At 39.3% G+C, this 12,040-nt stretch overlaps 1 protein-coding gene across 1 annotated transcript; it reads right to left on the reverse strand.

Annotated features, from left to right (window-relative positions):
• Positions 1 to 371: 371 nt before the first annotated feature.
• On the reverse strand, positions 372 to 4,079 carry LOC122967654 (zinc finger protein 358-like). Its single transcript, XM_044332407.1, has 2 exons — positions 3,609 to 4,079; positions 372 to 1,787 (listed from the first exon to the last, which is right to left on the reverse strand). Exons 1-2 carry the CDS (start codon positions 3,799 to 3,801, stop codon positions 772 to 774), a joined length of 1,209 nt encoding a protein of 402 aa, XP_044188342.1. The 5' UTR covers positions 3,802 to 4,079; the 3' UTR covers positions 372 to 771.
• Positions 4,080 to 12,040: the final 7,961 nt, after the last annotated feature.

Consider the following 12,040-nt stretch of genomic DNA (forward strand, 5'->3'; position numbering starts at 1 on the left):
CTGCTGAGTTCTCTTTGCATCTTTACGGGCCAAATGATTGCATCTTTACAGGTTCAAATCTGAGATCTTAAGACGTTACAGGTTTTTTTTTTAATGAGTTCAATTTTGATAACTGAAAACATCCAGCAGTTACGGAGCAACATTATCATTCATGTGGAGTCGTGTTTCTGTCCAATATTCACTCTCTTTTAGTTCTGTTTTTACTCTCTACCAACTCCTGAGGGAAATATCTGGCTCTTTAGCTGCTAAATGCTCCACTATGTTCACCAGCTAGTCTACAGCTAACTGAGCAGGTAGTGTACAGCGGCTTTTTACAGCTTTTTCTCTGTAAACAGCTGCCTGCTGCGGCCCAAAAACGGCGCTATGAGAGCGCTGAGAGTGAACCAGAACAGTAAAAGTTGCAGCCGGACAGATAAACAATGAGCTGAAACTCACTATAAAGCTCCATTCATCACTACAAGACACAACCAACACTTAACACTGACAGCTCAGACGTTAGGTTTATTAAAATAGATAAATAGCCACTTTAAGTAAATAAGCTGACTAATTCTTCCAACTCTTAAAAAAGCTGGATGATTTGAACCTGATCAGACGCAACGATTTGGTTTGTAAAGACCTTCAGATTTAAGAAAAACATGTTTGTTACCTGCTGGCTTGCAAGGATGCAGCCTCACCTGAACACTCACATCTGTTCATTAAAACACATGTTTCTTCTCTGTGCAGACTCGACCTCGCTGCAGCCTCTCTCTCTCTCTCTTCTGACCCGTCCAATCACGCGTTAGCCACAAAGCACATGTCTTTCTTTAGGTGGATCTGCAGGCCGCTGGCGCTGGTGAATGTTTTGGAGCACTGGACGCAGCGGTACGGCTTCTCTCCTGAGTGCGTGCGTTTGTGCTTCTTCATGGTGTCTCCGTCGCTGAAGGTGCGGCAGCAGTACGGGCAGCTGTACGGCCGCTCGCCTGTGTGGATGCGCAGGTGTCGCCGCAGGTTTCCTCTCTGGCTGAAGCTCTTGGAGCAGAAGGTGCAGCGGTGCGGCCGCTCGCCTGTGTGCGTGCGCAGGTGGCGCCGCAGGTCAGCCGACTGTGCGAAGGACTTGCAGCACCAGTCGCAGGCGTAGGTCTTTCGCTTCTGCTCCAGGTGGAGGCGGAGACTGCTGGCCTGGCCGAACGCTTCGCCGCAGCGGGGACAGCGATGAACGAGCTCGGGGACGTAACCGGCGACTGCGCCGTCATCAGACGTCTCCTGAGAGCTCTTCTTGTTGTGATCATGTCGGTCAACACGCAGCACCACCGCTCTGTCTGCTTCTGCTCTGAAACTCGACTCCTCCAGGGAAACGCGGGTGTGTGCGTTCGCTGTCAGAGACTCTGTGTGATCTTCCGGTTCAGTCACTTTGTATTCCTCAGGTTCAGTTTTGATGCGAGCAGGAGCCGGGGCCCGCGGCTCCTCTCTGAGCGCTGGAACCTCAACGTGGATTTTAGGGACCGCAGCAGAGGACGTGTTCAGGGTGGAGAGAGAAGGAAGAGGGGAAGCTTTCCTGAACGCCTCTGGCTGCAGGTCAGGCTTCAGCACCGACTCCCAGGACTCAGCTGGCTTCTTGTCGCCCGGCAGAGAAGTCTCACTCTGGACCGACAGTAACTGGACCGACAGCACCTGCTCATGTGTCTGACTGGCTGGAGGCTGTCTGGTCTGGTTCAAGGTGGAGTCTGGCTCCTCTGAGCAGGACCTCAGCTCCGGATCACTGGGCTGCTGCTCAGGAGCTGCGAAACTAAGACCGGACCTAGTGGATCCTGGAACAACAGAGGACAATACTACAAGTCAACACAAGAACAGAAAAAAAACACACTAGCAGTCATTTGACACTTTCTTGGAGTAAGTTTAAGAGGTGAAAGCAACCGACACTTATTTTCATTGTCTGATGAAAAGATCATTTAGACTACAAAATGTCAAAAACACTCACAATCTTCTAAAGCCCAATGTGACGATTTATGGTCTCAAACTCAAAATATTCAGTTTACTGCTGCAAAGATGATGAAGATCAGCAAATATTCACATTTCAGAAGTTGGAAAATGTGATTTTTGTTTCACATTTTTGCAAAAAAAGAAAACCTAAATAATTGATTGATTAACAAAATAGTTGCCAATTAATATTCTGTTGATCAACTAACTGTCTAAGTGTCTAATTATTTCATCTCTAAATGTTACCCATTACATTACCTTTAAAGTACCTTTAAATTTAGACCAACATGCTTTGAACCAGCAAACTAAAAGTAGCTAAACCGCCTCAGTGGTCTACTTTCAGCTAGAAATGGACGGAGTTCCTGAAGAGCTAATCTTTCTATTCATTCACAAAGTAGTTATGACTGAACAGCTATGAATAACATAAATGTGTATAGATTTACCCTTTAATGTAAACAGAGACAATGGACTGTCACTCAAGACTCTGAATAAAAGATTATTTAAGTTAGTTAGTTAACCAGTTGCCCCAAAATAAGGTGACCAGATGTTTCGAATGATTGGGACAGTCCCGTATTACGAGCAATTGTCCCGAATCTCGAATCCTGTCCTGTTTGTCCTGAAAATTAGACTAAACCAGAGTTTTGATTAGTTTTAGGCTAATAAAACATTAAATACTGAGTGAGACGGTGAAACATTCTTTTGATGTTGCCCACAGACGGGCACTGTTGACCTACATGAATTATGGCTCTTGTAGTTTTTTTTAGTCGTGTACAGTAGTGCAGCAATTTACTAAAGAACTATGCATAGCAGCAAAGCGTTGAATTAAAACATTTATGGAGGGTAATTAAACCATTCATCGCTGACATGAAGCCCTAACGGATAATGATTAACACACTGTTATATACAACACAGTCATTGTGTTTCTTTTTCCCAATGACAGACAGTTGACTTTATGAACAAAAGCAATAAATTTTAGGGTTGATTTTCGACTTTCACATGTTGACTTTCAAGTGTTTTATTGCTCGTTGATACTGAACGTAATGTACTACAGGCCACGCCCACCGTGGACACGTGACACCGCCCACTTTGAACTCCCCTGTACCGAATTTCACCTTTTCTCATCCCATCACCTTAACCACCAGAACTATTTCTCCTAAGAGGGGAAAACGTCATACCAGACTCCATGCGAAAATCTGTTAATTTAATGTCGTGTTGTTTCATGTTAAACATAGATCATATAAAAACTGGGTACTTGGTAAATTTTCTGTATCAATAACTTTCAGAGATAAACAGGACATATAGACAGCTGATCCACAAAGAAGCATCTCAGTCTTTCAATGGCGAAATCTATTCACAGTACATGAGATGATTATTTATGTCGGCGCTTCTTTGGTGGAGGAAAAGAGGAAGTGACAGGCAAACTGACACCAAAAGACTCATATGTCATAAAATTTCGACCGACTGGGTTTCTCTTACGGTGCCGAATTTAAACCTTACTCTTTAACTACACCGAAAACCTTTTAAATATGTATTACAGCGTGATTTAACGTTAAATTCCTCTAAACGATTTAACCGGACAGATTTTCAGCGCAGTTTGGAGCATCGTTTTCTCCGGGCTCGCCTCGGTGCTAACCAGCTAGCTCGGCCCTTACTCAGCCACTCAGTCTCGGCCTCCAGCAGCAGGATGTCCCGCAGCTGCCTCCGCAGGCTCTCGTTCTCCCGCTTGGTTCTGGCGGTCTCCTCCCGGTACTCGGTCACCGTGTCCTCCACTACGTCTAAGATCTCCTTCACCACCGCCGTCAGCCGCTCCGTCAGGTAGGCGTTCAGCAGCTGCAGTTTGGTCATTTTGGAACCATAAACAGCTGCGGCTGCATCCACACCGGAAACAGAACAAGACAACAACAAACGAAACCGGAAACCTTTCTTCTCTTTTGTGCTTCAACATAAAAGTGTCGTTTAAAAAAATCTAAAAAAAAACCAAACATCGACTGTAAAAAAAATAATGGACGTAGCCACCGTCACGTCAAACTACTGGTTTGTGAACTACCATTTACGATATTTTTTTTTGACCCGCCCTGCTCTGTCTCTGATTGGCGTACTTTGATGTTCTTACCCTTACCCTAACCAGTCTCACTCCTCACCAAGCGGCAACCACTGGGGCTGTAAAATGAAGCCAATGCGGAAGTGCCAAAATCTGCAGTTCCTTGAATGGCCACTTGAGGCTCTAAAAGCGAGTAAATCACCACAGACCCCCATGTTAAAATGCCCAACTTTACAGCAGAAATAAACATGTTCACAGCCTGGTACAAAAAACGATTTAGGTCTCTGTAGCTAATTTCCCCTTTCATGACAACTGTACGGGGTGAATTTTTTTATAATTCACCCGTTTAAATTTTATTAAGCCGTAAAGTTCTGCATAATGAAGGACATGGCTGCTTTGACTGACAGGTCTGCCAGACGCTAGGTGGCTTGTTTCAGCCATTCGGGCCGCCTCTTTGCCCATTTTTGATTGGCTGGGAGTTAGGCAGCGTCACACACTGCCAAGATGGCGACGACCGGAGTGGCTCACTTTGAGCTTCAAAACCGCTCTTCAGAAACCAACGGGTGACGTCACGGTAACAACGTCCATATTTCTATTCCATATTTCCGTCTATGCTCCTCACGCCTAAACCTGAGTAACCCAACCAAGGAAGCCAACGAGTACTAGCTAATCAGAGGCAGAGTAGGGCAGGTCATGACTTCACCATCCTAGGAAGAAAAGAATTAGCCTACCATTTTGAAGGTGCAAGTTTGGCATTTTGACTGTCACCATCTTGGTTTTTTGGAACCAGGAGTGACCATATTTGGATGAGAGGGTGGAGGTGACCCAAACGCTAGCTGCTAGCTTGGTTAGCAAGGTGCATCCGTAATTCATGTTAACTGTTATGTTAATTGGCATACCAATCTTGGCTAGCTAACAGGCTAAAACAAAACGCACTTACCGGAAAAACTGAACAGCCGACTCCTTAGAGGGTCTTTTAGTTCAACCAAACGTTGAACAAGACTTTTTTTAGGCGACCAAAATGTTACAATCAACTTTAATGAACTGAAAACACTCTGAAATAGTGACGGCTAAGTCTATACTCTGTGAATCTGCTGCTGCTTTATCTTCTGTTTTACTCTAAATGGGACCGTAATTTACAAAATGAACATCATGCTGTATCGAAGAAGACTTGAAACTAGTGATTGAGACCATAAACTCATTAGGAAAGTGTTCACTGAGGTAATACACGGATGTCTTAAGAGAACTGTATACAGTGTTGGAGGCCCTGTTCATTCCTAAGAGAGTTGCTCAGTGGCACATGAAGCCAGCAAAGCCACTTCCCACCTTAAAGAAATTACCAGCATGAAAACATAAAGAGACTTCCGCTGGTGTGCATGCTCTATGGCCTCAATGCACCCATAGAGCATGCACTCTGGACTCCAGATACCTCCGCTGGCTAGGCCAGCTAACTTCCAATTTATCCCTCTGACTAACTTGAATGGGGATAAAGCAATTTAATTATGCGGCTCTTCTAGAATTTTCAAATGTTATCTGATGGTGAAACGAATCATTTCAAGTCCTTTTGTGATGCTCAAAAAAATGTATCCGCCATTTTACAGCCGCTCTTTTTTCCATGATCGTGTGTGGGGGAAAACGCTGTTCTTGGGACTTTGAGGTAATAAATCAAGTGAGACGTAGAGTCATTTTCTCAAAGATTTCTATACAATCAGACTTCTTTTTGCAGTTAGTGAGTCGCCCCCTGCTGGCCATTAGAGAGAATGCAGGTTTAAGGCACTCCCTCCTTGGCTTCAGTTTCAGACCCAGAGCTACCTGCTTGCTAAAAATGCGAAAAATGAATTTTGCCCAAAAAAGGCACATATTATATATCTATCTGGCTTTTACTTAAAACACATTATCAGCAAAATGTAGCATTTTAGACATATTTGTTCATTGTCAGCCAAGAATTGTGAAGTCTGGATATTTTGATTCCTCGAAATCACTGCATCAGTGATTTTATTTAGTTAAATTTGACATGTTTTTCTTATCTTAAACCAAAATAGGTTAAATAATATAACACAAGCCAGATGAAAGGAGGAACAATGAACCTTTTAGGTTAAAATATTGAAACCAATATTAACAATAAAGTTTATTTGTATATCAATTCTCAAAACCAGCATTACAAAGAGCTTTACACAAAAATGAAACAATAAAAACAAAGATACAGGAATAAAAGGTGAGGCAGTGAATCATAACACAAAGTGTAAAAAGAAAAAAATATATCAAGCATAAGAAACAAAAAATCAAACAAGTTCACGCCAGTTGGTCTAAAATTCCTCATTCTTCAGTGGAAAAATACAGATATTTATACCAGTTGTTATTATTCTTCAGGAGTGTGAATAAAGGTATTCTTGTCATGTTTGTTAATGTCTGACAGATGCTTAATGTGTATTAACAAAAAGGAACCACATTACACACGGCCTAGCATCATCACACTGGCTTCCTTTTACCTTTTAGAACTGATTTTAAGATGTTATTACTTTTAATAGCCTCAGAATATATAATGTGCTTCTTAACATCCTATGAGCCTGAACGTAGTCTTTAGATTGTCTAATAAGTCACTTCATGCTGTCCTCAGATCTGATTTAGTGACCAGCGGGACCACAACATCTGGATTACTGATCAACATCTGTGTCAACTTTTAAAAAGCATTTAAAAACTTTATTTTTTAGGATGGCATAATCCTTATAATGCTCAAATGTTTTGCGTATTTGTACACACGCATAAATGTGTGTATGTGTCATGTAGTATGTGTAGGAAGATATATATGTGTACACCTGTGTGTGTATTTATCTATATACTTCTACATGTATATGTAGGATTTTATGGATATGTGGACATACACAATATTTGTTTTTACTTTAATATTTTATGATTATATTTATTCTGGATCTTTTTAGCACTGCTTAATTGTTTATTTTATTGTCTTTACTTTTTCTAATTTATGTTGTTTTTATCGCCTTGTGACTCTCAAAAAGTGCTATATGAATGTTCAATTATTATTATTATTATTACTATTATTATTGTTGTTGTCATTATTATTATTATGTTAGTGTTAATACATATGTATATGTTTAAAATGTATTAATTATTAGTGCGATTATTACAAACAACAGTAACATCACTGACTGTACTGTAACAAGTTATTTTAATAAACAACACGATCACCTTTGAATGCATCGCACATGGTTTGATAAAGTTTATTTTAATATCTTATTTGATCATATTAATCTGTATAAATATCTGTGTTATTCTCAATGTGGAGTTGAACACTCGAACTGTGATCACTCGAGAACGATGAGACAGAGAGCAGACATCTTGTGTCCAGCAGGAAAACTTTAGAATTTAAATACACTTACATATTCATAGATTCTGGAATTTTTAATGAGGGAGAAGGAGTAGATGCCATTTTAAGGATTTTAAAAATCCTTAAAATGGCCATCCTCCATGGTAATTTTTTTTTTTTTTTGTGGAAAAAATGATATCAGACACAAATTATTATTCAAAGAGTATTTTACCTGTATCTTAAAACATGTCTGAAGGGGATCTTTTAACTGCTGTTATCAGAACATACCGTGTAGTGTTGCAGTTGCTCCCTGTGACCACTGGAGGGCAGCGAGTACAGTCTGTGGTCCAACATCATACTGCATGTTTCCAGTGAAGACTTTCAAAATGAAAAGCAATACAAAACATAACTGCCTCTTATATTGTGTTGAAATATGTCAATAAAAGTGGGGGAAAAAACGTTCACAGAGGTGGTATTTATTGAAATCAATAACACATAAGCAATAAAAATAAATATATATAACACAGGTGGATGGAGTTCTCTGTACCTGTTTTTTTTTTGAATTTCTGAAAAGCATTTAGTCTAGAAAATATCAGAAAACTGAAACAATCTTCTAAAGCCCAACTTGACGTCTTCAAATGTCCGATTTAGAGTCTAAAACTCAAAGATATTCAGTTTACTATCATAGAAGATGAAGAAAACCAGCAAATAATCACATTTGAAAAGCTGGAAACAGTAGATTTTTTTGTAGTTTTGCTTTTAAAAAAGAGACTTAAACGATTCATTGATCAAGTAATTCTCATTTCTGAATTCTTTCAAAAAGTCATTATTGCTAGCCAGCTGTGAATAATAATGTAAATGTGTATGGATTTACCCTTTAATAGTAGCGGCGATGACTAACAGTCACCCAAGACCCTGAATAAAAGATTATTAAAGTTAATTAGTGAGCCAGTTGCCACCAAAACTAATTTCTCCGGTGTGGAGAAAACGTCACACCAAAGTACGAAAATTAGTCAATTTAATCTTGAGTTGCTTCATGTTGAACGTTGAGCACGTAATAATGAGGTACTTGAAAAATGTTCTGTATCATTAACTTTCAAAGTTTAATACTGCATATAAACAGCTGATCCACTAAGAAGTGTCTCTTTTTTACTAGCAAAACTATTCTCAGTACATCAGATTATCTGTATTTTCTCAGTGGAAATAAGAGGCAAATTTACACCAAAAGTCACATTTGTCATTAAAATTTGATTGAGTGGGTTTATTTTATGGGTGTCTCCTTGACAACATAGAAAAAATATCCAATATCCAAAAATAAAAGTGTGCAAAAGATTCACAGACATGGTATTTATTACAGGACTGTTATATTGGAATAAACTATACGATGAAGCTGTTCATATTGTTTAAAAAAAACAGAATCTATAAATACAATTAACATTAGTAGTAACACAATTTTATCAGTATCTGTGAATAATAATAATAATAATCAGTATAAATATCTGCATTATCCTACTGAAGAACGTGGACTTGTAGACGCTAACTGGTGCATTGTTGGGATTGTGCTCTGTCAGCACAAACACAGCAGGACAGGGACAGTGAAAAAAGGTGCAGCAAGTTACCCACAATTCACCAAGACAATACAGGAAATCTCAACATTTTCCTCCAACATAAGAGCATCACTGTCACACAGTTGTTTTTAGAAATCAAGAACTCTGCTGTTGTTTTTAGAAGTAGGACACATTTTGTCAAAATTCATTATAACTCTTCATGGTTTTGTGTAACTTAACTTAGATAATTACAGTACATACAAGTTTATACCTTTTTATATTATAAGCACATAATGTGCATATGGAAGGTGATACTGCATTGCACTGGGAGCCAATAAATTGATTGACGTACTGGATTATTGTGATGGTTTTTCTGTTTACGTGGAGCCTTCCTGTTGTTTGTTTGTGTCATCCAGCAAAGAGAGCGTTACTGCCACCTGTAGTGAAAAATGTACCTCACATTTCTCTTGTTATAATGTGAAAACATCTTATTTTTAATATGAAAAACGTTCTTGTCATATCAAGACAATGGTTTTCATTATAATAAAACACGTCTGTCATTATAAGGATCAAGTTTTCTCATAACATATTTACACTTCCCATCGGCTTTCAGAAACAATAGCTGATAACAACTCCATCTTGGTTCCTTAGAAAGAGTAGAATTATGTTTAATTCAATATGTGATCGCCCTAAATGACAGAAAAACTTGATCAATTCATTCAAACATTCACAAACAGCAGTACTGCTGTTTTTAGGACACCTTTCTCCTTATAACCAGTAATTATTCTCATTATAACAAGAAAATGTACTTGTTTTAATGTGAATAAGTATCACGTCATAATGAGTTGTTTTTATTAATGTAATGAGAAAATAATCATAATCATAATGAGAAAACCATTTCATTATAATGTAACATTTTCTCATTCTAACAAGGAACTGAGCAAATATTGTTCATCATGGTGGCAGCAACATGCTGCTGTACATTACAGTGATCTAACATGGTTGAGATTAAATCTGCATTAACTGACGTTTAGTTTTCAGGAGAAACAAGAAGTGACCAACACTGACACATCATCAGCCTTTAAGTTGATATGTTGAACTTGTTAGCAAACAGTTGCTTATTTCCACATCCAGCAGTTACAACGATTCATGTGGAGTCGTGTTTCTGTCCACCTGGTGAATGTAAGTCCAATATTCTCTCTCTTTTAGCTCTGTTTTTACTCTCTACCAACTCCTGAGGGAAATATCTGGCTCTTTAGTTGCTAAATGCTCCACTATGTTCACCAGCTAGTCTACAGCTAACTGTGTCTGTTCGCCGTTTGGTGCTGAGCAGGTAGTGTACAGTGGCTTTTTAGAGCTTTTTCTCTGAAAACAGCTGCCTGCTGTGGCCTGAAACGACGCTATGAGAGCGCTGAGAGTGAACCAGAACAGTAAAGTTGAAGCCGAACAGATGAACAATGAGCTGAAACTCACTATAAAGCTCCATAAAGCCGAGAGGAGCTGCAGAGTCACTGATAATTCTCTGTAGGTTCATCACTACGAGCCACAACCAACACATTACACACTGACAGTGAACACAGTGTTATTAGACCTCCAGGATACACACAATGAGATACTGTCAGGGAACGACTGCAGTAATAGTTAAAATAAACCAATGTTGAAGTGAACAGTGATCTCTCTTGGTAAAGGTTGATGTTTACTGACCCGTCCATCTTCCCCACTCCTCCCAACATGGACTTTGTCACTCTGCACCCGTCATAATTACTATGGCTGCTGGAGGGTGCTGTCACTTGAACGTTATCTCACGTTGTTGTGGGGTACTTACTGAACCTACTAATGCTAAAACAAATTTATTTTTGAAACAAAAAATGACTTCATGCTGACAGAGGAGTGTGTGGACCAAAGACAGTTTAACTTGGAGGACTTGTTAGTGTGGATTTTGAAAATTAGACATCATGATGTGGATTAGAAAGGAGCAAAGACAAAGAGAGATTTTGATAATTGTCTGTAGGTTCATCACTACATTGTCATTTAATAAACTGGTATGATAAAAATATTGATTACAGACACTTAAAGGACCAGTGTGTAGGATTCAGTGGCATCTAGTGGTGAGGTTGCAGATTGCAACCAACTGAATACCCCTCCCCCTCAACTAGGGCATTACGATACTGGTACCAATAGCAGTACCCTTAAAATGATACCAATACCACTAGAGTACTTCATCTGGTACCTTTTTTTTTCATTCGATACCCATCATGTGAATGGAAGCATTCAATTAAAATGCCACCACTCCTCCCTATCCAAATGATTTTTACACAAATACATTTTGAAAGTGTTCAAATTATTGAAATGTTTATTACTGTGTAAAACTGTACAATGAAGTATTGTCACCACAGACTGTTGGGGTTGTAATTGCTGCAGTAATGGGCCAATCACACGTTGCATTAAATCAAAGAAGGCTTGCAGTGATTGGCTGCAAGCCAAAACCAAACCATAGGTCATTTTTTACTAGATCTGGGTGCAAAAAGGATCGAATGCAGGTATCGCTTGACTGAGGTTTCAAGACTACTCGGTTCTGGGTTATTTCAGTCGATACCTTAAAGGTGGAAGAGGACCCGCTCCCTATGTAGATATAAAGGGCTCATTCTAAGGTAAAGAAACCATGATTCTTATTTTCAGGTGATTAAACACTAATTAAAACATACTCATGAATATGATGTTCCATTTCTTTTTTAAGAATTCTTTATTGCAGGTTATTGTTGGATACAGTCCACATTGGTACATTAAAACAATCTTAATTTTCCATTTTTCTTTCAATAACAACATTATAGCGGTGTAAAAGAGCATACAATCATAATTATTTGGCAGATTTTATACACATCGATGCTAGAAAACAAGAGAATGAACCAACAGATACATACAGTTACCACTGTTACATGGTTGGTATTGTTGATCATTCATCCCACATGATATTCCATTTCTGCCAGTTGATCCTACACACTGGTCCTTTACATGCATGAACCAGTTTCTCAGAATCAGCTGTTGAGATGTAAATCCTGAGGCTTTCATTTTGAAATTATAAACAGACACTGCTTTTAATGTCAGCCAGCTTCACACTGATGGAGGATGGAGAGGAAAGCAGCACAGACACGCACTCGCACTCGCACACAC

This window comes from Thunnus albacares, chromosome 17 (assembly GCF_914725855.1).
Source record: "Thunnus albacares chromosome 17, fThuAlb1.1, whole genome shotgun sequence".
NCBI lineage: Eukaryota > Metazoa > Chordata > Actinopteri > Scombriformes > Scombridae > Thunnus > Thunnus albacares.

Bases quoted from the DNA above. Each gene is read 5' to 3' on its own strand.
- LOC122967654 (XM_044332407.1), bottom strand. From the start codon at position 3,801: ATGACCAAACTGCAGCTGCTGAACGCCTACCTGACGGAGCGGCTGACG. The intron at 1,788-3,608 runs GTAAGGGCCGAG...CTGTTGTTCCAG, and splicing joins GGCCGAGACTGAGTGGCTGA to GATCCACTAGGTCCGGTCTT.